The sequence below is a fragment of the Rhinopithecus roxellana genome, chromosome 12, assembly GCF_007565055.1.
Source record: "Rhinopithecus roxellana isolate Shanxi Qingling chromosome 12, ASM756505v1, whole genome shotgun sequence".
NCBI classification, from domain to species: domain Eukaryota; kingdom Metazoa; phylum Chordata; class Mammalia; order Primates; family Cercopithecidae; genus Rhinopithecus; species Rhinopithecus roxellana.
In genome coordinates this window covers 18,002,150-18,028,809 of record NC_044560.1, presented here as the reverse complement: position 1 = coordinate 18,028,809, position 26,660 = coordinate 18,002,150, and the positions used below count along the sequence as shown (strand labels likewise).

At 51.3% G+C, this 26,660-nt stretch overlaps 1 protein-coding gene across 1 annotated transcript in view; it reads right to left on the bottom strand.

Moving 5' to 3' along the window:
* Positions 1 to 15,726: 15,726 nt before the first annotated feature.
* The window catches only part of OPRD1 (opioid receptor delta 1), a 54,432-nt gene continuing 43,498 nt past the window's right edge, over positions 15,727 to 26,660 (bottom strand). Inside the window, exons 2-3 of the mRNA XM_010380330.2 lie at positions 20,095 to 20,444; positions 15,727 to 16,679 (exon numbers count right to left, since the gene is read on the bottom strand). Of these exons, the coding sequence (XP_010378632.1) occupies positions 16,138 to 16,679; positions 20,095 to 20,444 (892 nt within the window). The 3' untranslated portion in view covers positions 15,727 to 16,137. The remainder of the gene's footprint in view (positions 16,680 to 20,094; positions 20,445 to 26,660) is intronic.

Below are 26,660 nucleotides of genomic sequence, written 5' to 3'. Positions count from 1 at the left end.
TTATCAAACTCTTTTTTTTTTTCTTTTCTTTTTTTTTTTTTTTTGAGACAGAGTCTCACTCTGTCACCCAGGCTGGAGTGCAGTGATATGATCACGGCTCACTGTAGCCTCAACCTCTCTGGTCTCAAGCAATCCTCCCATCTCAGCCTTCCAAGTAGCTGGACTACAGGCATGCACCACCATGCCTGGTCAATTTTTTTTTTTTTTTTTTTTTTTTGTATTTTGTAGAGACAGGGTTTCACCATGTTGCTCGGACTGGTCTCGAACTCCTGGGTTTAAGTGATCCTCATGCCTCAGTCTCCCAAAGTGTTGGTCTCACAGGCATGAGCCACTGTGCCCAGCCTCAGACTCTTAATCATAGAAGCCCAATGTATGAAACAGAGGGAAGCAAGGCTGTTCTGAGTGAAGCAGAGGGTGTGGGTGGGTAAGGTGGGGTTGGCCTCCCCTCTCCCTCCCCACCGACCCCCTATGTGGCTTCTTCCAGCTCCTCTAAGGAACTATGAGTTGGAAACACTGCCCTAGTTCAAGCTCTTTGCTTTAACCAATGAGAAAACAGTGGACCAGCAAGGGTAAGAGACTGGACCAAGGTCACAGAACAAGGGAGTGGCTAAGGCTGGATTCAGACCCAGGTCCAACCGACTCCTGGTTTGAGGTTCTCTTTGCTCAACCTCAATACTAAAGAGTTGGGACAGAACCACCCCTCCCCACCACGACCCACCTCCCCCTGCTCATCCACTCAGCAGAGTTGGAATGGTGATGAGAAACTCAAAGAGGTCCCAAAAGCCTGTAGGAGTGGGACAGCGAAGAAGGAGCCCATTTTGCGCCCCCACATTGGAATGAGGACAGGGATTGGACTTTTTTTTTTTTGGGAGACAGAGTCTCACTCTGTTGCCCAGGCTGGAGTGTAGTGGCACGATCCCGGCTCACTGCAACCTCTGCCTCCTGGGTTCAAGCAATTCTTCTACCTCAGCCTCCCGAGTAGCTGGGACTACAGGCACATGCCACCACGCCTGGCTAATTTTTGTGTTTTTAGTAAAGATGGGGTTTCACCGTATTGGCCAGGCTGGTCTCGACTTCCTGACCTCATGATCCGTCCACTTTGGCCTCCCAAAGTGCTGGGATTACAGGCATGAGCCGCTGTGTCCGGCCCAGGACTGGACTTTTGTCTTTGTTCACTGCTTATCCTTAGTCTGAGTACAGAGCTCACCACATTGTGAACAATAAAATATTAGTTGAATGAATTAATTTAAGGCAACAGTTCAGGGTAGGAGAAGCTTCTCAGGGGTGGTGAAATTATCCCTCCAGGTTGACCTCATCCTGATCCCCTGATTCACACAGGGGTTGAACATGTGTCCCAGTGGAAGGTGTGGATACAAAGAGGTGCATGCATGTGCGCACCTGTAATATGAATGTATGTGTGCATGTGTATGTTAACAGATGCCAAGAATGAGTCTGTGAGAGAGGACAGAATGTCCCCAAGCTGTGGAGGGTGGAGGGCTGAGTGATGTTTGGGCACACATCCAAGCGTGTGTATGCATGGCCTCTGGGTCACAGGTGCACAGGTGTACAGGTGTGGGCCTATTTGTATGTGTCTGTGAGGTGTGTGCAAACCGAATCTGGGCTGGGCTTCCTGCATGTCTTAGTAAAAATTCCCAGCTTCACTGCTTCTTCTTTCTCCTTCTCTTCAGAGCACTTTCCTGACTATCGCAAGAAGCCATTGTGTGACTTTGAGCCAGTCACTTCCCCTCTCTGAGCCTCCATCTCCTCATTTTTGGTTTGTTTGTTTGCTTTTGAGACAGGGTCTCACTCTGGCTGGAGTCCAGTGGTGCTATCGTGGTTCACTGCAGCTGCAATCTCCCAGGATCAAGTGATCCTCCCACCCCAGTCCCCTAAGTAACTGAGACTACAGGCCTGTGCCACCATGCCTGGCCAACTTTTAAATTTTCTGTAGAGACGGAGTCTCACTATGTTGACCAGACTGGTCTCAGCTACTGGACTCAAGTGATCCTCAGACCTCAACCTTCCAGTGTTGGGATTACAGGCGTGAGCCACCACACCCCAGCCCATCTCCTTTTTTTTTTTTTTTTTTTTTTTGACAGAGTTTTGCTCTGTCACCCAGGCTGGAGTGCAGTGGTGCGATCTTGGCTCACTGCAGCCTCCGCCACCTGGGTTCACGCGATTGTCCTGCCTCAGCCTCTTGAGTAGCTGGGACTACAGGCTTGAGCCACCACGCCCAGCTAATTTTTGTATATTTAGTAGAGACAGGGTTTCACCATGATGGCTAGGATGGTCTCGATCTCCTGACCTCGTGATCCACCCGCCTCGGCCTCCCAAAGTGCTGGGATTATAGGTGTGAGCCACTGCTTCTGGCCCAAAGTGTTTTTAATTCATTTAATTGAAATAGCTATTAGAATTTTTCATGTGCTAAGCACTGCATAAGGCACATGGATTGAGAAAACAAATATAACAACTATAAAGGACAGCAGTGCCTGATATATAATGGACAGTTAGTCAATGATAATTGCCCACCCCATCCACCTCCTTGTTCGTGTCCCTCTTTCAGGAACCAATTCCAATGCACAGCTTCCAGGGGTGAGCAATGGAGGAAAGAATGGAATGGAGCAGGAACTAAGCGAGGGAGCTAATGCAAGATATAGCCGGTAGGTGGCAGCAGCGTCCGTGAAATGAGCCTGGTCTCGGGCCGCCTTGCCTAAATTTCTCCCAAGCCAAGCTGTTTGATGGTGTGCACGTGTATGAACACAGGTGTACAGGTGTGCATCTGTATGGGTCAGGTGTATGGGTCACAGGTGTACAGATGGGGGCCTATTTGTATGTGGCTGTGACGTATGTGTGAACAGTTCCCCGCCGCCCCCACTCCCTAACGCAGCAATTCTTAAACTTTTGGGTCCTGGACACCTGGAGCATCCGATGAAGATTTAGGATCCTGCAGTTAAGTACGAAGTTCGTATTCCATTTTAAAAGGCTCTGGAATCAGCTGTGGACCCCTTGAAGATTCTTCTGGGTAAGGAAATACACCCAAATGTGTGTGTGTGTGTGTGTGTGTGTGTGTGCGCGCGCGCGCGCGGGGTAGGGGTTGTTCTTTTCAACTCAAACATATAAATAATTACTTTTTTAAATTTTGGGTCGGGCGCGGTGGCTCGCACCTGTAATTCCCACCACTTTGGCAGGCGGAGGCAGGCGGAACACTTGAGCCCAGGAGTTGGAAACCAGCTTGGGCAACATGGCGAAACTCTGTCTCTACCAAAAAATACAAAAATTAGCCGGGAATGGTGGCACTTGCTTTTAGTTCCAGCTACTCGGGAGGCTGAGGTGGGGAGGATCACGTGAGCCTGGGAAGCAGGTGGCACAGTGAGCCGAGATCGCGCCACTGCAATCCAGCCTGGAAGACAGAGGAGACCTTGTCTCAAAAAAAAATTTTTTTTTGGTACAAATTTATGGGTCATATGTGAACTTTGGTTACATGTGTGTAATACGTACTGATCAAATCAGGTGTTTAGGGTGTCCATTCCCTGCGTATAATACATTTTTGTTAAGTATAGTCACTCGACTCTATTATCAAACACTGAATTTATTCTTCTTACTGTATGTTTGTACCCTTTAACCCAGTTCTCTTCATCCTCCCCTCTCCCACCACTAGCCCTTCCCAGCCTCTGTTATCTTTCTACTCCCTATCTTCATGTAATCAAACATTTTAGCTTCCACCTATAAGTGATAACACGTGATATTTGTCTTTTTGTACCTAGCTTACTTCTCCTTTTTCTTCTTTTTTTGAGATGGAGTCTCACTCTGTCACCCAGGCTGGAGTGCAGTGGCGACATCTCGGCTCACTGCAACTTCTGTCTCCCAGATTCAAGCAATTCTCCTGCCTCAGCCTCCCAAGTAGCTGGGACTACAGGTGCATGCCACCACACCCGGCTAATTTTTGTATTTTTAGAAGAGATGGGGTTTCACCATGTTGACCAGGCTGGTCTCCAACTCCTGACCTCAGGTGATCCACCAACCTTAGCCTCCCAAAGTGGTGGGATTACAGGTGTGAGCCACTGTGCCTGGCCTTGTGCCTGGCTTATTTCTCTGAAGATAATCACCTCAACTTCCATCCATGTAGCTGCAAATAACGTGATTTCATTCTTTTTATGGCTAATATTCCATTGTGTATATATAGCACATTTTCTTTATCCAGCCATCCATTGATGAACACAGGTAGATTCTATGTCTTTGCTCCTGTGAATAGTGCTACAATAAACATGAGAGTGCAGATATCTATTTGATAAATTGCTTTCTTTTTCTTTAGGTAGATACCCAGTAGTGAGCTTGCTGGATCAAATGGTAGTTCTATTTTTAGTTTTTTGACAAATCTCTACTACTGTTTTCCATAGTGGTTGTACTAGCTTATATTCCCAACAGTGTATAAGGGTTCATTTTTCCCGGCTGGATGTGGTGGCTCACGCCTGTAATCCCAGCACTTTGGGAGACTGAGGCAGGTGGACCACCTGAGGTCGGGAGTTTGAGACCAGCCTGACCAACATGGTGAAAGTCCGTCTCTATGAAAAATACAAAAATTGTCCGGGTGTGGTGGCAGACACCGGTAACCCCAGTTACTAAGGAGGCTGAGGCAGGAAAATCACTTGGACCCAGGAGGCGGAGGTTGCAGTAAGCCAAGATTGCACCATTGCACTCCAGCCTGGGTGGACTCTGTCTCAAAAAAAAAAGAAGAAGAATTCCTTTTTTCCACATCCTCACCAACAACTGTTATTTTTTGCCTTTTTAATAATAGCCGTTCTGACTAGGGTAAGATGATATGTCATTGTGTTTTTGACTTGCCTTTCTCTGATGACCAGTGATGCTGAGCATTTTCTTTTCATATATTTGTTGACAATTTGTATGCAAAATGTCTAGTTCATGTCCTTTGACCCCCCCCCCTTTTTTTTTTGAGACAGAGTCTCTTGTCACCCAGGCTGGAATGCAATGGCTCAATCTCGGCTCACTGCAACCTCTGTCTCCTGGGTTCAAGCAATTCTCCTGCCTCAGCCTCCCATGTAGCTGAGATTACAGGCACCCGCCACCACGCCTGGCTAATTTCTGTATATTTTAGTAGAGATGGGGTTTCACCATGTTGGCCAGGCTGGTCTTGAACTCCTGAGCTCAGGTGATCCACCTGCCTAGGCCTCCCAAAGTGCTGGGATTACAGACATGAGCCACTGCGCGCAGCCCTTTTTGTTTTGTTTTGTTTTGTTTTGTTTTGAGATGAAGTCTGGCTCTGTTGCCCAGGCTGGGAGTGCAGTGGCGCGATCTTGGCTCACCACAACCTCCACCTCCCAGGGTTCAAGCTCTTCTCCTGCCTCAGCCTCCTGAGTAGCTGGGATTACAGGTGCGTGCCACTGCACCCAGCTAATTTTTTGTATTTTTAGTAGAGACAGGGTTTCACCATGTTGGTCAGGTTGGTCTTAAACTCCTGGTAAACTCCTTAAACTCAGGTAATCCGCTCACCTCGGCTTCCCAAAGTACTAGGATTATAGGCATGAGCCACCACACCCGACCATTTTTTTTTTTTTTTTTTTCAATAGTTGAGGTCTCACTCTGTCACCAGGGCTGGAGTGCAGTGGTGTGATCTTACTCACTGCAGCCTTGAACTCTTGGGCTCAAGGGAGCCTCCAAAGTAGCTGAGTCTACAAGCATGTGAGCCACCATGCCCAGCTAATCTTTACTCGTTTTATTTATGTATTTATTTTTGAGATGGAATTTAGCTCTTGTTGCCCAGGCTGGAGTGCAATGGTGCGATCTCAGCTCACCGCAACCTCCGCCTCCCGGGTTCAAGCGATTCTTCTGCCTCAGGCTCCCGAGTAGCTGGGATTACAGGCATAAGCCACCACGTCCAGCTAATTTTGTATTTTTAGTAGAGATGGGGTTTCTCCATGTTAGTCAGGCTGGTCTTAAACTCCCGACCTCAGGTGATCTGCCCGCCTCAGCCTCCCAAAGTGCCCCTCACATTACAGATGTGAGTCACTGTGCCCGGCCAGGTTTCTCAGTTTCTATAATGTGCACATATTCCTTTGACACAGGACTAAGAAACCTCATAAATATCATTGAAGAAAAAACCTAAATGTTCTTTTCCCCCAGTCTTTCCTTTCTCCCTTAGGGAGGATGGTGTTCCCATGTGTTTGGTGGTGCTGTGGGGTCCCCAGCAGTCTACAGAGAGAGAGCGAGCGAGCAGGCAGGTCTTGCTCAGGTGAGGCACCCTGATAGCAATTGTAGATCCAGGCAGGGATCCAAGAGTGTAGCTAGAGCCAGCAGAGAAGGCTTTCTGGAGGCAGAGGCAGTGAAGCTGACCTGGAAGGGTGATGAAGTTGGCACAAGACAGGAATCTGCTCTGCCTGCTCCCTTACTGAGAACTGCCTGCCCTGAGCTGGACTTCAGCAGTCCGCTTCCTGTAGTGGGTCTCCTTCCCCCTCAAGAGAGTTTGAGGTGGCAGGCCAGGAAGTTGGAACTTAGATTCCTAGGGTCACCCGCTGGAAAGGGGCCCGAGAAATCATCTGATTTTCCATGCAAGTAGGAACTATGGAAGGTTTAAGGCAGAGTGTTTTCCCCCATCAATAAGAATGGACCCTAGTTTCCATGCACAGGTGTGTCTCATTGGACCCTCAAGAGAGTCCTGGTAAATACATTGTTTTAAATATTATTGTTATCTTTTTCAAAAGAGGAAAGTGAGGCCCAAAGTGGTCAAACGGATAAGGTTTTCCTCAGGGTATACACAAAGGTGAATAAAAAAATCTCTGGATAGGCTGGGCACAGTGGCTCTCACCTGTAATCCCAGTACTTTGGGAGGCAGAGGCGGGCGGATCACTTGAGATCAGGAGTTCGAGACCAGCCTGGCCAGCATGGTGAGACCCCCGCCCCCCCCCCGTCTCTACTAAAAATATAAAAACTAGCCGGACATGGTGGCGCATGCCTGTAATCCCAGCTACTCAGGAGGCTGAGGCAGGAGAAACGATTGAACCCAAGAGGTGGAGGTGTATACATTCACATCAACACCGAGATGCTCTCACTCATGCTGTGTGCTCACACCACACACACACACACACACTCTCTCTCTCTCTCTCTCTCTCTCATCTTCACAGCTGTCCTTCCCAGCTTTGGTGGGAGTTGGCTGTGACTACAGCTGTCAGGCCTCTGTAAAGTCTTCTTGACTCAGTTTCTATGAGCAGAGTGGGGCCAAGAAGCCACCCCAACCCCCACCCCCGGGCAGCCTGGCCGCCCTGGCCCTGCCCACACAGCCTGCCCTGAGGCATGCTGAGATCCTAGTCTGTGTCAGGGCTGTCCATCTGCCTTGGTGCCCATCACCTTGACATGAACAGGCCTCAAGGTGGGTGGCCCTAGGTTGAGGACTTTGAAGGGAAGTTGCCCCAGGGGTGGGGGAGGCTCCAGGCTCTGGTGGCCTCGTAAGGATGGGTCACATGTGATGGAAAACAGGTCTGGGTCAGGAAAGAATTGCCTTCCTGGGAGTTACTTATTAACCACAGGGGCCAGCGACTATTTGAGAACACTGAGGAGGCGGAGGTCTCCTGGGGCACTGGGTTCTAACTCCCACCCCAGGGTCACCTTGAATGCTCACAGGGGAGGTCTGGTACTTCTATGGCCTGAAGGAAGGGTCACTGAGGGGCAGAGAGATGGGAGAGATTTAGTGGAGCCCCAAGAGGCATGTGCGGGAGGCGGGGCTCTGGAGGACACGGGAGTTAGATTAGGAGAGTGGCGGGGGCGCAGGGAAGGGGAGGAGCCAGTTCGGAGGGTGGAAGGGGAGTGGAGCACAGAGGCCTGGTTTGGTTCAGAGCTCGCTCTAGGAAATGCCTGCCTGTGTGTCTGTCTCTCCCATTACACTAGGGCTTTTTTTTTTTTTTTTTTTTTTGAGACAGTCTTGCTCTGTCGCCCTGGCTGGAGTGCAGTGGCGCGATCTCGGCTCACTGAAACCTCCGCTCACTGCAACCTCTGCCTCCTGGGTTCAAGCTATTCTCTGCCTCAGCCTCCCGAGTAGCTGGGATTACAAGCACCCACTACCACGCCCGGCTAATTTTTGCATTTTTCGTAGAGACGGGGTTTCACGATCCTGGCCAGGCTGGTCTTGAACTCCTGACCTTGTGATCCACCTGCCTTAGCCTCCCAAAGTGCTGAGATTACAGGTATGAGCCACCACACCCGGTCCAAACTAGGGTTCTTAAGGACAACATTGCCTCTCCCTCTGAGACGGGTCCTCAGGGCAGAGCCAGACTTCCCCATAGGCTTATGTGACCCCCCCCACGCTGGGGCCCCCTTACAAGGGAACCTGGCAGAGGTGAGTCAACAAAACAGCCAGAGATGGAGACACTGAGAAGAGGGCTCGCTTTATTGAGAAAACAGAAGGTTGGGTCCTTGGTACCAAGATGGAGCCTGGGGTAGGCAAAAAGCCTGAAAACAAGGCTTTGAGTTAAGCTTCCTTTTTTACATGCCCGCCTCCTTGCCCCCAATTGGGGCAGCTCCATTACAGACCCCCAGGCATGCTTTTCCCTGTCTCTGGGCAAATGCCCAGTGGATTTTACCAATAGATGTCTGTTTCTGGGACCCAGGAACACGAGGGAAGTGTCTCAGTTCTTTTCCAGGATGGCAGAGGCTTCAGAACCATCAACTCCTACCCCTCCATCGTGCAGAGGCCCAGAGAGGGACAGAGACCTGCCCAACGTCACAGCAACGAAGTGGACAATGAAGATTCAAAACCACATATGCTGTCTCCTCAGTCCAAGAGGAGCTTCTAGATGAGCCCCATTATAGGGGGGTATTTGCACCGGCACCTGCCAAGGGACTCCATCCCCGTGATGCAGATGGTCCGGGACCTTCTTCCTTTCCAGGCTGTCCCTTCCTCTTGGGTACTGAGAGGGCAGTCCTGGTGAGGGCAGGAGAGGACAGCATGGCTAAGGAGCTTGGGGAGAAGACGTCCTCTTGAGAAACTGCTTTGCAGCACATGTTGTCCCACCTTCTGAAACTCAAGGAGATGGTTAAAAGAGAAAAGCCTTGCTCCGGACCCACCTGCAGCATGAAGAACCATGGGTTGGACCGGGCACACTGGCTCACGCCTGTAATCCCAGCACTTTGGGAGGCTGAGGTGGGCAGATCACTTGAGGTCAGGAGTTCAAGGCCAGCCTGGCCAACATGGCGAAACCCCGTCTCTACTAAAAATACGAAATTAGCTGGGCACGTGCCTGTAATCCCAGCTACTCAGCAGGCTGAGGCAGGAGAATCGCTTGAACCCAGTTGGCGGAGGTTGCAGTGAGCCAAGATCTCACCATTGCACTTCAGCCCGGGCGACAGAGTGAGACTCTGTCTTAAAAAAAAAAAAAAAAAAAAAAGAAAGAAAGAAAGAAAAAAAGAATCATGGGTTGATGCAGGCATGACCTAAAACATTAGATAACACGAAAAAAGCTGCATTTGTTGGGCACTTACTATGCACCAGGGACGTTGTTCATTCACTCAGTAGATAACTACTGTGTGCCCATTTGCATCTCCTGGGAACACTTTCATGACCAAAACAGACAAGGTCCTTCACTCATAGCCTCTTTCTGAATCTTTTCAACTTCTCACCAGGTAAGTGCTGTCATCCATGATTGAGAAATGGCTCAGAGTGAAATGGCATGCCCAAGGTCATATGGCAACGACGTGGCAGTCAGTCAGAAAATTAACAAACAAGCAGGATTTCCAAGGCAAGGAGGAAACGGATGGGAAGAGGGACCTACCAAGGTTACAGCAGTTTTTTGAACAGCTGGCACATGCCTCTGCTGCCAACATGATGAGGCGCAGAACCCAGCATAGGGAGTGCTCAGCCCGTGACTGTGAGCTGGAGGTGAGAGTCTCCTGAGGGTCCTCGGTGTGCTCAGAGAGTTTCCTCTCAGGGGGCAGGAGGAGGAAAGCAGAGTAAGTGGACTTGAAGGACCAGAGGTGGGATCCTAGCTAGGCCAATCACTGAGAAGCCATGTGGTCTTGGGCTCCCCTCTCTGAGCCTCAGTGTCCCCATCTGTAAAATGGAGGTAATGGTACTAATGCCTACCTCATCATCATGCTGTGAAGATTAAATGAGTTACGCCATAGAAGTGCTGTACATTACCCATTGATAATGTCTCAGTGGCCTCTCACTGAAATGGAGTGTGACAGAGTGCCACACTCTGAAACGGCTCGTCCCCGGTGATGGTGCTGGGGCTAGAACCCGGGCAACCTCACAGCGCCATGCTCTACTGCATCACTACGTCCACCTCAAGGGCTCCCTCCAGCTCCTCTCTAAGCCCCATTTTGAATTCCCAAGCTGCCTGCAGCCTGAACCACATAGCCGGCTGTCACCCAACTCTCAACATCTGCAAGCTCAGCGTGGGGCAGCCAGGACTTGATTTGCTCCTGTCACTCCTCCCAGCTTCCAGCACTCCTTCTAGTGTGGGGCCCAGAAGTGAAATAAAGGAATAAATACATGATGAAAGAGAGGCATGTGTACGTGTTTTGTGTGTGAGTGCAGGGGCCAGGATCTGGGTGCCAGGGAGGGGGGTGGTCACTTCCTAGGGGCTTTGGGCCTCTGGGGACCGGCTCCAGTCTGGATCTGCAGCAGGTGCTAGAGGAAGCTGGCAGCCAGTAGTCATGCCCTAGGCGAGGAATCTGCCACTGGCACAAAGAGAGGGCTGGCCTTTGGACAGAGACCCAGCAGGCACCCAGCCTGGACTGTTGTTCTTCCAAGTCCTCTCAGGATGCTAGTGGGCCCTCTCCAACCTGAGGAGCATTTATTTTATTTATTTATTATTATTTTTTTAGACGGAGTCTCGCTCTGTTGCCCAGGCTGGAGTGCAAGTGGCGTGATCTCGGCTCACTGCAAGCTCCGCCTCCTGGGTACAAGCGATTCTCCTGCCTCAGCCTCCTGAGTAGCTGGGATTACAGGCGCGGGCCACCATGCCTGGCTAATTTTTGTGTTTTTAGTAGAGACGGGGTTTCACCATGTTGCTCAGGCTGGTCTTGAACTCCTGACCTCGTGATCCGCCCGCCTTGGCCTCCCAAAGTGCTAGGATTACAGGCGTGAGCCACTGCACCCGGCCCTCGAGGAGCATTCTAATTCCAAGCCCAGCAAGCCTCCTTAGAGCAGCTGCCTCTGGCACCCACGTAATTATCAGAGAATAATCCTGTATCGAGGCCCCACTATGCGCCAGGCACTTTGGTGGCACTTTGCTCACCATCTCTCTAGCTTTCAGAGAGGGATCATGGAGGTGAAGTGACTTGCCTAAGATCACATTGCTAGCACGTGGCCAAGAATTCGGCAAAGCTAGGACTCTTATTAAGTGAAACTGACGGTCATATTAGAGATGGACCAATTCCCACATCTCAACTCTAGAAGGAAACAGAAGCTCAGAGAGGGCAAATCCCTTGTCTAGGTCACACAGCCAGTTAGCTTGAGAGCTGGGATTTGATCCAGGCTTGGGGGCTGCCTGGGCCATGTAAAACACTAAACCGGAGGGTTCCCATCACCCTCCTGCCCTCCCTACTCCCATCCTCTCTTATGACACTTGACATTATCCATCACTCCCTCCCCCTGGGAACGCCCTCCTCCTCCAGTTTCCATGGTAGCACATTCTCCCCATCCTCCTCCTGCTTCTCTGGCAGCTTCTCACTCTTCATGGTGGCTCCTGAGCCAGGAAGCAGGAGGATCCCGAAGCTGGATCTCCAGTCTCTCCTCTCTCTCCATCGCTAGCCCTGATAGCTCACCTACTCTTCCCTGTAGGTCTCTAGCTCTGACCCTGAACTCTGGCTCCACTTTTAAGCAGTAACTGCCACTTACGTTCTGGGCCTTATCCTATACATACATTAAATCCTCACAACCACCCATGAAGGAAGTCCACTCTACAGATGAGGAAACTGAGGCTCAGACAGGGAAAGGCAAGATCTGATTCCAGCCTTAACCACTACTTCTACCACATCAAGACAAGGTATGGGAGCTGGGCACAGTGGCTCACACCTGTAAACCCAGTACTTTGGGAGGAAGGAGAATTGCTTGAGGATAGAAGTTCAAGACCAGTCTGGGCAACACAGAAACACTCTGGTCTCTATTAAAAAAAAAAACAAGGCTGGGCTCGGTGGCTCACACCTGTAATCCCAGGACTTTGGGAAGCTGAGGCAGGCAGATCCCCTGAGGTCAGGAGTTCAAGGCCAGCTTGGCCAACATGATGAAACCCAGTCTCTACTAAAAATACAAATATTAGCTGGCCTATGATGGTGCATGCCTGTAATCCCAGCTACTCAGGAGGCTGAGGCAGGAGGATCACTTGAGCCCAGGAGTTTGAGACTGCAGTGAGCTATGATTGCACCACTGCACTTGCACTCCAGACTGGGCAACAGAGCAAGACACTGTCTCAAAAAAAAAAAAAAAAAAAGACGAAGAAGGGATCTGAAACAGTAGGACATCTTGAAATCAGGGGCAAAAACTTTCCTCCCTCCTGGAGGGAGAGAAATGGAAATTTTGGGGGAAACAGACGTACTCTGCAGTTTTGAGAACCCTGTGATGATCTAGAATTACACTGTCAATTTAGAGCTTTAAAATGCACCATGCACAGTACATTCTGAAACGTGAAGATTTGGAGAGCTTCAGGAGGAACAAAAGTTCATGGGAAATTGCCCGTTTCCTTTAGATTTTTCCATTTGGTTTTAGGTCTTCAAAAACCTCATTCTGGGGTTCTAGCTTCTAAGGCCTTTCTACTTCACTGATGCCTGGAATTAACTGGAAACATGGACCCTGGAATTCCAGGGACCCAAGTTCTGCCACTATGAACAGGCCCTGTGACTTAGGAGCAAGTAGCCTGACCTCTCTCAGCCTCGGCTCTCTTTGTCCTCAATGGGGATAACATTACTTCCTCACAAGGCTGTCCTGAGGATCAGGTGGGCTGATGCACACAAGGCACTTGGCAGAGAGCCTGGCACACAGAAGAGCTCAGTTAAGCCCCATGCTCTAGCTGCACCCAACTTGTTGGGTTTACCAAGCATTTAAACATCCCCTTGCGTCCACACACGTGATTTCCTCTTCTTGGTGGCCAACTTCTATTCATCCTTCAGGGCCCCCGACCCTTTTCCACCTCTTACAGAATTGCTACAAACATGTGTTTAGTGAAAAGCTAGAAAAGGCACGTCCCCATGACACCCTCCCTAGGACTCCCTGTCACTGCACTTATCACACTGAGGTGCAATCATCTGTTGATGCTTTATGTCCCAGCACTGGCTCAGGCTTTCTGAGGGCAGGGCCGAGGCTGACTCATTTCCAAGTCCTGACGCCCAGAGAGCATGCCTGGCATGAAGTAGATTTCAATACAAGTTGGCACTACCTTAAACAGACGTGGTCTGGACCCGGGCCCTGCTGACCCCAGGACAGATTTATGTATTAGAAAGGGCAAAAAACAGCCAGATCTGTTACAGACACAGGAGATGGCAGTGAGTGGGCTTCAAGCAGCCTTGAAACAGGCCTATCCTGGAAGGGGACACAGTCCCTGCAGGGAGAGTAAACAGCCTGACTCCAATGTCATTTCTTTCAGGAGTCTTCCCTAGCTCCTAGATTGTCTCCTTTTTCTGCCATACCCTTTTTCTGCCAAAGCATTCACAGGAGGAGCCCCTGATGAGAAGAAGTGTCTCCTGCCATGCTGATGACCTCCCACCCTCAGACACAGGGGTCTCTGTGGTCACAGTGTAGTGAGAGTGATCTAGGTGGCTTGGGATCCCAGGTCACAGTGGCTTGGCAGGCTGGATGTGAGTGCTGGGCACGGCTCCACATCTTTCCAGGACCCGGGGAAGCCATTTCCCAAAAGAAGCACATCCCCGGGTCTAGGGTTGCTGGGAGCCTCACCCTGAGAAGGGGGCTGTGCTTTGCCCTCCAAGGGCATCCCTTCCGCCTAATGTGCCCAAAGCCCCTCTTGGTGCCTAAGTCCCCAGCCCCCTGCATGCTATTCAGTCCCTGCTGGAGTGACAGCCTCCCAGCTTTTGTTCCAAAGACATGGTTGTCAAAAGGAAAAGAAGTATATTGTTTCTTTTTCTTTTTTCTTTTGTTTGAGACAAAGACGTCAATTTCTTTCCATCTGTCCCAAAAAAGGAAGAAAATTAAATTTGTTTTTACAAGGATGTCAGCACACTGCTTCAATAGGGAGTCAGGGGTGCATTACTGAGGCAGTGTTGGTGAGGGAGGGGAGAGCAGTGGGGGGGAGAGGAGATGAGGCACGGGGGAGGTACAGGGAACAAGGACAGACATTGATATTCTGGGAAGCAAAGATCCAGGAGTGCCTGAATAAAATGCCAAACCAATGAAGAGAGAAACTTCTACACCCAACTCCAGGTGGATGCCACTCTCAGTAGCATGAAGGGGGCAGCTAGGCTGGAGCAGGTGGGGAACCTGGGGAGCCTGTGGAGGGGGAAAGGCAGAGGGGGACGCACACTGATGTCGGCATTGCAGTTACAAAAGCTTCTCCCCCCAGTTCCTTCAAGGTCAAGTCCCCATATGGGCAGTTCCAGTTCACTGGGGTCATCGACACCAGACACATGGGTGCAGCCAGATGTTGGGAGAACGGAAGAGGATTTCATCCAGGTTCTTATCAGGGGCCCAGGACCCAGCATCAAGTGCAAACTGATGCTTCTCATACCCCTCCCCCATCCCCAAGAGTCCCAGGCACCACTTACCATCCACAGGATCTAAGTAGGTGGTCCTCTGTCCTCCAGTATCTGGGCCAGAGAAACTAGGGCCCTGAGGACCCACAAAAAGCATCCATCTTCCACTGGAAGACCTAATCTTGAAGCAGGAGCCCACCTCTCTTCCTCTACCCACCCACCACCACTCCTTGCCACAAAGGTCCACTCCGGGCCTGAGTTTTCGAGATGGTTATGGAAGCCTTCTCCTTCCCAAGCCTCTGGGCTCCCATTAGTACTCAGGTCTGGTGACCCTACCCCAACCAAGGTCCTGTCTTATTACCCTATCCTGGAGCAGCTGCCCCCTGCTCTGCTGTCCTGTCCCAAGCCCCACTGTGATTCTGAGGCATTTCTGCCCATTCCAAGGAAATACATGACTGTCAAAAAGAGAAAGGGTATATTGTATCTCTTCCTCCCTCATTCTCCCTCTCTCTCTTTTTTTTTAGAGACAAGGTCTTACTCTGTCCCCCAGGCTGGAGTGCAGTGGCACCACCATAGCTCACTGCAGCTTCAAACTCCTGGGATCAATCGATCCTCTCACCTTCCAAGGAGCTGGGTCTGCAGGTGCAGAGCTGCCTGGCTAATTTTGTATGTTTTGTAGAGACAGGGTCTCCCATGTTGCCCAGACTAGTCTCAAACTCCTGGGCTCATGCCCATCCACCCACCTCAGCCTCCCAAAGTGCTGGGATTACAGGCTTGAGCCACCACGCTTGGCCCCTCAGTCTTTTACATTCTATTTATAGAGGTGTCAAGTTGGACCTGGACCTCAGGGAGCCTTGCCCCTTGCTAGAACTCGGGGCTGGGACTGTATCCGAAGTTGAGGCCACAGGCCCTTTGCACAGGCCCCCTCTCTAGTGACCAAATCTTGAGCTGTGGCCACACTCGGCTGTCCTGTCTCTGGGTCTCCCCTCACAGGAGGCTCCTCCCTACTACACAGAGACCCAGTCTTGCAGCTCAGTTTTCAAGCAACTGTCCCCACCACTACCCCTCCTGGGTCCTGGGCCCGGATCCCGAACTCCAATAGTCCGGCTCCAAGTTAGAAACCCAGGCTGTCTCAAGGATGAAGCCCCGTCTCCCTGGACATCCCGTTTAGGGACTCAGTTCCAGAGCCGCAGGTCCAGCTCCTCCCCTGGAGTCACTGGCTTTCCCGCCCCACCGAGAGCCGTGGACGGGGCACCCAGCCCAGAGGCCCCACGCTATTGATCTGCCCTCTGCCTCACCCCAAACCAGAGGCCTACCCCATGCCCATCTCGCGGCCTGGCCTCGTCTTCAAAACAGAGGCCCCATCTGGCGATCCCAAGACTCCGACCTTCTACTGCCCCATTCCACATCATGGCTCGCGCCTCCCACTGGGACTCATGTGGCCACCGGGTCACTAGGGAGGAGCGTGCTGGGGGCCGGACGGCCTGGTCAGGCGGCGGCGCCACCGCCGGGACCGTCGGACGGGGTGCAGGCGGTGACCCGCTCGCGGGCCGTGGCTTCCCGGGCGCGGCTGAAGCTGCTGGGGTCCGGGCGGCCACAGGGCTTGCGGCAGAGCTGGCGGAAGCAGCGCTTGAAGTTCTCGTCGAGGAAGGCGTAGAGCACGGGGTTGAGACTGCTATTGGCATAGCCCAGAGCAATGCACAGGTGCAGCGCGGCCACCACCAGCGGGTCACGCCGGTCGATGTCCACCAGCGTCCAGACGATGACGAATATGTGGATGGGCGCCCAACACACCACGAAGGCGCCCACCACCACCAGCACCATCCGCGTGATGCGCCGTAGGCTGCGGTCCTTCTCCTTGGAGCCCGACAGCAGGCGCACACTGCGCAGGCGCAGCAGCATGAGGCCGTAGCACACGGTGATGATGAGGATGGGCACCACGAAGGCGAAGAGGAACACGCAGATCTTGGTCACCGTGTCCCAGTACCAGCTGGGGCTGGGGAACTGGAGTATGCATACCACCGCCCCATCTGGGCCGCGGAAACAAGGAAAGACAGACGGGGTGAGGGGCCTGTGTGCCTAAGGGGCCCCCACCTGCTCACCCACCCTTCCAAGGCTTGGGCAAGACCCACCACCTCCTCCCAGCCTTTGTTCAAGGGGATTCTTCTGTCTGGAATGTTATCCTCAGCTTCTGTACTTGGTGAACTCTTAGTCATCCTAAAAGACCCAGCAGGATCAGCCCTCATCTGGGAGGTCCCCTATGTTCTCTCCTGGCCCCTTTATCAGCCTTTGTGTCCATGGGTGGCGGTAATGAAATCATTTAGCTCAGCCCACTGAATGCCAGTCATTGCAGTAACTCAAAACACCCTGACCCATTTCCAAACTAGCTCCATTGGGAACAGGACTTCTAAGACAGACAACACGAGTTGGGAGCAGGACTCAGGCCCTACTACATAGTGTAAGGAAATTACTAAACCTCTTGGAGCTTCACTGGAGTGGAGCTAATGACAGTACCCACATCTCCAGGATTGTCGTGAGGATTAAATAGGCTAAGGCACCTAACACATTTAGCACAGTAGGGTTCAAGCTCTTGGTGTACCCACAGGGAAGAGGGGCACATATGTGTGGGAGTCCAGAACTCAAGGATAGGGTCAGCCTCCCCAGAGGGAAGCACGTCTCAGCTTAATCACAAGAACCTCCTGGCCAGGCGTGAGGCTCACGCCTGTAATTCCAGCACTTTGGGAGGCTGAGGCAGGTGGACTGCTTAAGTCCAGGAGCTCGAGACTAGCCTGGGCAACATGGCGAAACCCCATCTCTACAAAAAACAAACAAACAAACAAACATTAGCTGGGTATGGTGGTACACATCTGTAGTCCCAGCCACTTGGGGGGCTGAGGTGGGAGGATCACTTGAGCCCTGGAGGTTGAGGCTGCAGTAAGCTGGGACAGTGTCGCTGCACTCCAGCCTGGGTGACAGAGTGAGACCCTGTCTCAAAACAACAAAAACAAAACAAAACTTCCTTCCTTCCTTCCTTCTCGGAGGAAAGCAGATTTCAGCTTAACTCAAGGACTTCCTTCTTGAGATAGGAAGGGTGCCCAGGATGAAATGAGCTCCCCATTCCTGGAGTGTGGGCTTGGGCTGGATGAACACCTTAGGGGGTGTTGTGGGATTCTGATACAGCCTTGAGGCTGGCCCAGGGGACTCCCAGGATCTCTTGAAATGCTAGGATTTAAGAAGCCACACAATGGACTTGAGGCTAAGAGGTGAGAAGGGGCTGGGGATCCACAGACAGAGTGGGTCCACAGGACATCAGGCTGGCAGGACCCCTAGAAAGAGCTGAGTCCAAGACCTTCATTGTATAGGAACCAGAACAGCACTTGTTCAAGATCACACAGCAAGTGGCCCACAGGTCCAATAAGTGCTGATGGCACACACTGGGAAAGTGTGTGTGTGAGGGATTGTGGAGTGAGGAGGCCCATCTGGTCCAGCCCCAGCAGGGATGCAATTAATGGCCTGTAAACTGAAGGCTGACAGTGAGGAATGGGGCTCTGCTGCTGAGTCAAGACCAATGGCTCATAGGCCGTAAAAGGGCACCAGGGGCTCTGCCCTTGTGAGGGTCAAGGGTAACCAAGAAGCTTGTTCTCTCCCAACTACAGCATCCACCCTCTGCAAACTTCCACCCAAGGGACTAGAAGGAGCAACAGACCTGGGGGCAGGAACCCTAGGTTGCAGGCCAAATTCCACAAAATGCCTGGCTGTGTGACCCTAAGTAAACCACCTGACCTCTCTGACTCTGTTTTCCTACAGTCAAATGGAGGTAGGAGTTCCTGCCTTGTCTATCTCACAGGCTTAATCATTTAATAGCGGCTATTCATTGGGCCTTGGCGATGAGCCAGAACTTGTCCTAAGTATTCTACACATATCATCTCTTTTTTCTCTACATCTCATGCTATAGTGTGACTCAGAGAGGTTAGTTCCTGTGTCTGTGGTGCCCTTCTAAACAATAAACTTTCTTGCATTAAGGTGGGGCCATGTGACCAGCTGTCACTAGGAAGAGATGGGCCATAATTTTTTTTTTTTTTTAAGACAAGTCTCACTCTGTCGCCGAGGGTGAGTGCAGTGGCATGATCTCAGCTTACTGCAACTTCCGCCTCCCGGGTTCAAGTGATTCTCCTGCCTCAGCCTCCCAAATAGCTGGGACTACAGGCACCCGCTACCACGCCTGGCTAATTTTTTTTTTTTTTTAAGACAGAGTCTTGCTCTGTCACCCAGGCTGGAGTGCAGTGACACAATCTCGGCTCACTGCAAACTCCGCCTCCTGGGTTCATGCCATTCTCCTGCCTCAGCCTCCCAAGTAGCTGGGACTACACGCGACTGCCACCACGCCTGGCTAATTTTTTGTATTTTTAGTAGAGATGGGGTTTCACCACGTTAGCCAGGATGGTCTCGATCTCCTGACCTCGTGATCCACCTGCCTCAGCCTCCCAAAGTGCTGGGATAACAGGCATGAGCCACCGCGCCCAGCCAATTTTTATATTTTTAGTAGAGATAGGGTTTCACTGTGTTGGCTAGGCTGGTCTGGAACTCCTGACCTCAAGTGATTCACCCGCCTTGGCCTCCCAAAATGCTGGGATTACAGGCATGAGCCACTGCATCCCAGTCAACATTTAAAGTGGCTGTGCTTTCTCCCCGCTCCCTCTCCATATTCATCTGCCGGCCAGATGCCAGCAGTAGAAGATTCTGAAGCCATCAACAGGAGGCTGGGTCCCTGAATGACTGTGCTCCTCCCACTCACACTGGATTGTGATGGGAGCAAGAGAGAAACCTCTACTGTGTCAAGCCCCTGAGCTATGGAGAATGTTATTGCAGCTCCCCTAATGCAGGCAGGTACTATAATAATTACCTAAAATGGTATTAGTCATTCCCCGCAGGCCATTCTCTAGGCCTTGCTTTGGTCATCCAGGCTAATGGTTTTCAAATTAGGATGAAAGGGAGTTTAAAATGGGAACACAGAACTTGCGGCCTCCACTGCTCACTAGTCAGTGACACCCTTACCTCATTGGACATCCATCCATCTCTCTATAGATCAGTCATCCACACATCCCTGGCCAGCCACCTATGTGTACATAACCAGCCATCCATAATCCCCTTCATAAATTCATACAGTCCCTTTGGCCAGCAACCCATAAGACCACTGATCAGTCATTCATCTTCACAATATTCAACCATCTGTGTGTCCCACTGGCCAGCTATTCCCATTCCCATTGGTTGACCTTCTATACTCCCACTGGCCAGTTACCACACCATCATTGATCTTGATCAGAATCCAACTTCTGCTGATGAGCCACCTACCCTCACCCTAGTAAGTGCCCTGCAAGCCCACAAAGGGCCATGTACTGCCTCCTGTGGTCAGTGGCCTGTGCCACGGTGCATTTACTCACTCACCCCGGGGACGGGTCACAGCCATGACCATGATGGGCACGCCAATGCCTGAGGCCAGGACCCAGATACAGATGTTGATCAGCTTGGCCTTGGCAGGCGTGCGGAAGTCCAGGGCCTTGACAGGGTGGCAGACAGCGATGTAGCGGTCGACACTCATCATGGTGAGCGTGAAGATGCTGGTGAACATATTGTAGTAGTCGATGGAGAGCACAGCCTTGCAGAGCAGCTCTCCAAAGGGCCACGTCTCCATCAGGTACTTGGCACTCTGGAAAGGCAGCGTGCTGGTGGCCAGTGCATCAGCCAAAGCCAGGTTGAAGATGTAGATGTTGGTGGCCGTCTTCATCTTAGTGTACCTTAGAAGGAAATGCATGTGTAATTAATCCCATTTCACAGATTTCAGTTTCACATGAAACTCAGGGAGGGGAAGTACCTTTCCCAAGGTCATGCAAAAGGTCAGGGGAGGCTGGGCACGGTGGCTCACGCCTGTAATCCCAGCACTTTTGGCGGTCAAAGCAGGTGAATCACCTGAGGTCAAGAGTTCAAGACCAGCCTGGCTAACATGATGAAATCCCGTCTCTACTAAAAATACAAAAATTAGCTGGGTGTGGTGGCGTGCTCCTGTAGTCCCAGCTACTCGGGAGGCTGAGGCAGGAGAATTGCTTGACCCTGGGAGGCAGAAGTTGCAGTGAGCCGAGATTGCGCCATCGCCCTTCAACCTGGGCAACAACAGCAAAATTCTGTCTCAAAAAAAAAAAAAGGGTCGGGGCAAAGGTGGGACTAGAACCCTGCACTATCTGATCTGGCATCGCTCCTTTCCACTACAACAGAAGCAAAAGGATTTCTCTGGTTGTGAATAACTTTGGCAGAAGGTGTTTTAAGAAAAATCCTAGGCCAGGCGCAATGGCTCATGCCTATAATCCCAGCACTTTGGGAGGCCAAGGCAGGTGGATCGCTTGAGCCTAGGAGTTCAAAACCACCCTGGGCAACACAGTGAAACCCCATCTCTACCAAAAAAAGAAAAAAAAATTTAGCCAGGCATGATGGTGCGTACCTATAGTCCCATCACTCGGGAGACTGAGGTGGGAGGGTCGCTTGAGCCCAGGAGGCAGAGGGTACAGCGAACTGAGATCGTGCCACTGTACTCCACAGTGGGTGACAGAGCATGACACTGTCTCAAAAATAAATAAGTAAATAAAAGAGAAAGAAAAATCCTTATCTTCTAAGAGGTACTAAGCAATATGTTTAAAAATAAAACTGGGCTCCAGCAGAAAGCAGATCTGGGTTCTAATCCTGCCTCTACTATTTATTACATTAGCTGAGTGACTCTGAGAAACTTGAGTTCTCTAACCCTCTGCATTCATAACTGTAAAAAGAGGAGTGATGTTTGTAGCAACCTCCTAGGATGGCTGTGAAAATTTAATAAGCCAACACAGCACTTAGCCCCAAGCCTGATACATGGAGAGCACTCTGGACACAATCACTGTTCTTTTTCTTCATAGGTGAAGAATGGAGCTGGGGGCTAGACCAGAGTGACTTGATTCTCTAGCTCCTGGCACTGACCTGGCCTTTGGGGAGTATGATTGGTCAGCTCTGAGGAAGGGACACTGCCTAGTAGATTGACTGGGGCCTGAGGCCTCCTGGGTGTCCTCTGTGATAGACTGGAGCCCCCAGTCCTTCCTGTGGCTCCATCCAGGCCTCCTCATCCCCATGTAACTGGACTCACTTCTTTGCAGAAGCCACAGTGCATCCCTCTTCCCATCCACAGTGGTGTAGGGAAGCAGAGCAGGTGACAGGGTCACACGTCCAGCCCAGGGCATGAGCCCAGGGGTCCAGGGCAAATGTCTGCAGCCAAACTCTGCACCCAGCACTACCATTATCCCTCCATGCTCTCTGCCCTGCACAGCTATCTACACTGCAGTTGACCCCCTGTTTGGCCAACGTTTACAGCCATGGCCCCTTCTGCACCAGGGCCTGGGCGGGGCACCAGGTAGCCCAGAGGAGACTGCATACACTGAGCCAGACCTTCCCAAACGCAGTGTCACCACCACAGCAACACACGGGCACCCCAAGGCAGGGCGACATGACACCACTCTCATGTCTCTGGAGTGATCTGAGATACCCAGAGGACGGTTACATGAGTGACTCCTCGAATTCCAGAGCAGGAAGAGAGACACATTAAGGGGAAGTGATTTTATTAAAGCGTGGCCCGAGGGCTCACTTCAGAATTACTGGAAGAGCCTGGAAGAAATGCAGGGTCCTGAACTGCACCTCAGATCTGATCAATCTTCATTTCTGGAACTGGGGCCTGGGAATCTTCATCTTTAAGAAGCACCTCCGGCCGGGCGCGGTGGCTCAAGCCTGTAATCCCAGCACTTTGGGAGGCCGAGACGGGCGGATCACGAGGTCAGGAGATCGAGACCATCCTGGCTAACACAGTGAAACCCCGTCTCTACTAAAAATACAAAAACTAGCCGGGCGAGGTGGCGGGCGCCTGTAGTCCCAGCTACTCGGGAGGCTGAGGCGGGAGAATGGCGCAAACCCGGGAGGCGGAGCTTGCAGTGAGCTGAGATCGGGCCACTGCACTCCAGTCCGGGCGACAGAGCGAGACTCCGCCTCAAAAAAAAAAAAAAAAAAAGAAGCACCTCCTCACTCCAAGTGATTCTTATGAACTCTAAAGTTTGAGAATTACTATGTAGCCTAAAGCCTCCATTTGGGAGAGATGGGGAGACTGAAGCCCAGAGAGGCAGCATGACTCATCTAAGGTCACGCAGCAACAGTGGCAGAGCCGAGGCGAGAACTGAGACTTCCTGACTCCCGCGCTCCTTCTTTCCTCCACCCCAGGGGTGGTCCCATACTGTGTGCCTCCATTCCTTTAGAATCTCTCTGATCCCATGCCCAGCCCTGGACACCTAGGATGAGGCACTCAGTGTTTTTGAATGGTGGAATAAACTCGCATCAGCTAAGGCTGTTCCTGTATGAAGTGACTGGTATTTTTGGTTGAAAAGAAATTGACTCACTCATTGTCCTCCAGGGCAGCATCTGTCCTACTCCCTCCCAAATAGCTGCTATTTGCTCTGGGGCTGGAGAAGGAAAAAGTTTTGCTCAGAGACAGCAGAATTGCAAGTCTCAGGAAGTGTCTTCAGTGGGGTGTAGGATCACAGCTGTGTGGGAGGCGGTCTCAACCCCACAGCTGACTCGTCTAATTTCTCTGCTCTTACGCAGAACAATTAGAGGCTGTTCTTTGCCTGCTATTTTGATTTGCAAAGGATCCTTCCATTCCCAGAGGGGGCTGGGATGCTGGGAAGTGGGTGATGAAGCTGCTGTAGTTGGTCCAAGCGGGCTGAGTGGCCCAGCGCTGATTGCCTGCCAGGCAGGGCCCCAGGCTCCTCTCCTCACGGCCCCCCTCTCTCCCCTCCACCCACAGCCACACCCCGTCCTTCTGGCCATCTTAGACTCCCTTCTCCAGACCCAAGACAAATCATGCCGCTCCCCTGCTCTCATTCCCCAGCAACTTTCCAAAATTCTCTCTGTTCTGCAAGCTGCCCCGACCACCTTTGGGATCTCAGTTCCCAGCATGTTCTCCTCCACCGATGTGCCCTGCCACACACTGGCCTCTTTGCTGTTCCCTGGACACGTCAAGCCCACTCCCACCTCCCCACTCCCGGGCCTCTGGACTTGCTCTTGCCTCTTGCCTGGAACGCTGGTCCCCCCATATTTTGCATGGCTTGCTCCATCACTTAATTCAGGACTCTATTCAAGTGTCACCTCCTCAGAGAGGCCCTCCCTGACCACTCTATCTAAAGTACCATCCTCCCGACCAACTCTAGCTCCTTCAGCGGCTTCATTTTTCATTACAGCACAAACCACTTCCTGACTTACATTCACCTTCTTTTCTGCCCACTTGGGTCTCTCGCCCATGTAAGTTCCCTGAAGTCAGAAGACTTCATCCATTTTGTTCCCTGCTGTATTCCTGGGCCTACCAGCAGTGCCCGGCAAAAAAAGCAGGCTCTCAGTCAGGCGCAGTGGTTCACGCCTGTAATCCTGGCACTTTGGGAGGCTGAGATGGGTGGATCACGAGGTCAGGAGCTTGAGACCAGCCTGACTAACACAGTGAAACTCCGTCTCTACTAAAAATACAAAAACTAGCCAGGCATAGTGGCAGGCGCCTGTAATCCCAGCTACTCAGGAGGCTGAGGCAGAAGAATTGCTTGAACCCAGGAGGCGGAGGTTGCAGTGAGGCTAGATCGTGCCACTGCACCCTAGCCTGGGTAACAGGGTGAGACTCTGTCTCAAAAAAAAAAAAAAAAAAGCAGGCTCTCAAGAGACATCTGTGATGTGGATGTCTTAGTCCAACCTCACCAGCTCGCACGGGGACACTGCAGCAGCCTCCCTCCCCCACAATTCATCACCCATGTAAGTTGGCGGCTCACTATAAAAGGCAGATTTGGCCAGGCATGGTGGCTCACGCCTGTAATCCTAACACTTTGGGAGGCTGAGGTCGAGGACTGCTTGAGCCCAGGAGTTTGAGACCAGCCTGGGCAACACAGCAAGACACTGTCTCTTAAAAAAAAAAAAAAAAAAAAAAGGCCAGGCGCAGTGGCTCAAGCCTGTAATCCCATCGCTTTGGGAGGCCGAGACAGGTGGATCACGAGGTCAGGAGATCGAGACCATCCTGGCTAACACGGTGAAACCCCGTCTCTACTAAAAAAAAAAAAAATACAAAAAAAAAACTAGCCGGGCGAGGTGGCGGGCGCCTGTGGTCCCAGCTACTCGGGAGGCTGAGGCAGGAGAATGGCGTAAACCCGGGAGGCGGAGCTTGCAGTGAGCAGATCTGGCCACTGCACTCCAGCCCAGGAGACAGAGTGAGACTCCGTCTAAAAAAAAAAAAAAAAAAAAATTAGCTGAGCATGGTGGAGTGTGCCTGTAGACCCAGCTACTCAGGAGGCTGAGGAAGGAGGATTACTTGATCCTGGGAGTTTGAGGTTGCAGTGAGCTCTGAAAATACCACTGCACTCTAGTCTGGGAAACAGAGCAACACCCCACGTCTAAAAACAAACAGCTCCCTGGACTGGATTTCCATCTGGGTAGCCTTTCTCACAGTGCCCGCCCATGTCTGGCCACATCAGTAGTCCCTCGCATGTTCTATGTAGCACGCCCTCCCTCCCTCCTGAGGGACAGCCACTATCACAACTTGCTGGGGATCCTTCCAAATTACATATATGTATATGGCTTTTTAGAAAATTTTATTTCTGGCCAGATGTGGTGGCTCATGCCTGTAATCCCAGCACTTTGAGGGGCTGAGGCAGGCAGATTGCTTGAGCTCAGGAGTTGGAGACCAGCCTGGACAACATGGAAAAACCCTCTCTCTACAAAAAATTCAAAAATTAGCCAGGCTTGATGGTGGGCACCGTAATCCCAGCTACTCAGGAGGCCAAAGCACGAGAATCACTCGAACCCGGGAGGCAGAGGCTGCAGTGAGATCACGCCACTGCACTCCAGCCTGGGCGACCGGGTGAAATTCTATCTCAAAAATAAAAGGAAGGAAAATTTTATGTCTGCCAACGTAACACAATGACATAGTGTAAAAAGTCATGCAGGACAATAATGAGAACAGCTGCCCCCTACCCATCCTTGCTCACTTACTCCTCTGTCCCGTTCCCCAGAGGCAACCACTTTGAATGTTTTTAGCTATTCTTATAGCGATTATCTCCACAATTCTAAAGAATATGCTTATGTGGCTATTTCTTTTAGACAGTATTTGTTGAAGCGTGGATTTGGTTAAGAAACGCTATGCCTAAATACCCAAATTGCAGTGGTTTAACAAATGAAAGGTTTATCTCTCACAGAGTCCATTCAGTGTTTCCAGGACAACTAAATTCCAGGAGGCAATTCCAGGCTGCTTTACTCCTGTGGCCCTGCTATCTTACCCCAAGGCCTCCTTGATCACCAGAGAGGGAGAAGAGGCAGCTGCAGGATCATCTAAGTTTTAGTCTGGTGGCGACACGTCACTTCCACCTGAAGCTGACTGGTCAAAAGTAGTCATGTGACCATGCCCAACTGTAAGGGGTTGAGAAATAGTCTTCTATGTGACCCAAAGCAGGGAGAAGCAGATATTAGTGAACACTAGTAATGTTCCTCACAACGCCCTATTACAGAAGATGAGGACTAACTCATCACATCACCCAACTGTTCCTCTCTCCATCCTCCCAACATAGTTGTTTATTTGTTTGTTTCTAAGAGACGGGGTCTTGGCTGGGCGCAGAGGCTCATGTCTGTAATCCCAGCACTTTGGGAGGCCAAGGTGGGTAGATCACCTGAGGCCAGGAGTTCAAGACCAGCCTGGCCAACATAGTGAAACCCCTTCTCTACTAAAAATACAAAAAGTTAGCTGGGCGTGGTGGCGGGCGCCTGTAGTCCCAGTAACTCGGGAGGCAGAGGCAGGAGAATTGCTTGAACCCAGGAGGCAGAGGTTGTAGTGAGCCAAGAGCATCCCGTAGCACTCCAGCCTGGGCAATAAGAGCAAAACTCCATCACAAAGAAAAGAGAAGGAGGGAGGGAGGAAGGAAAGA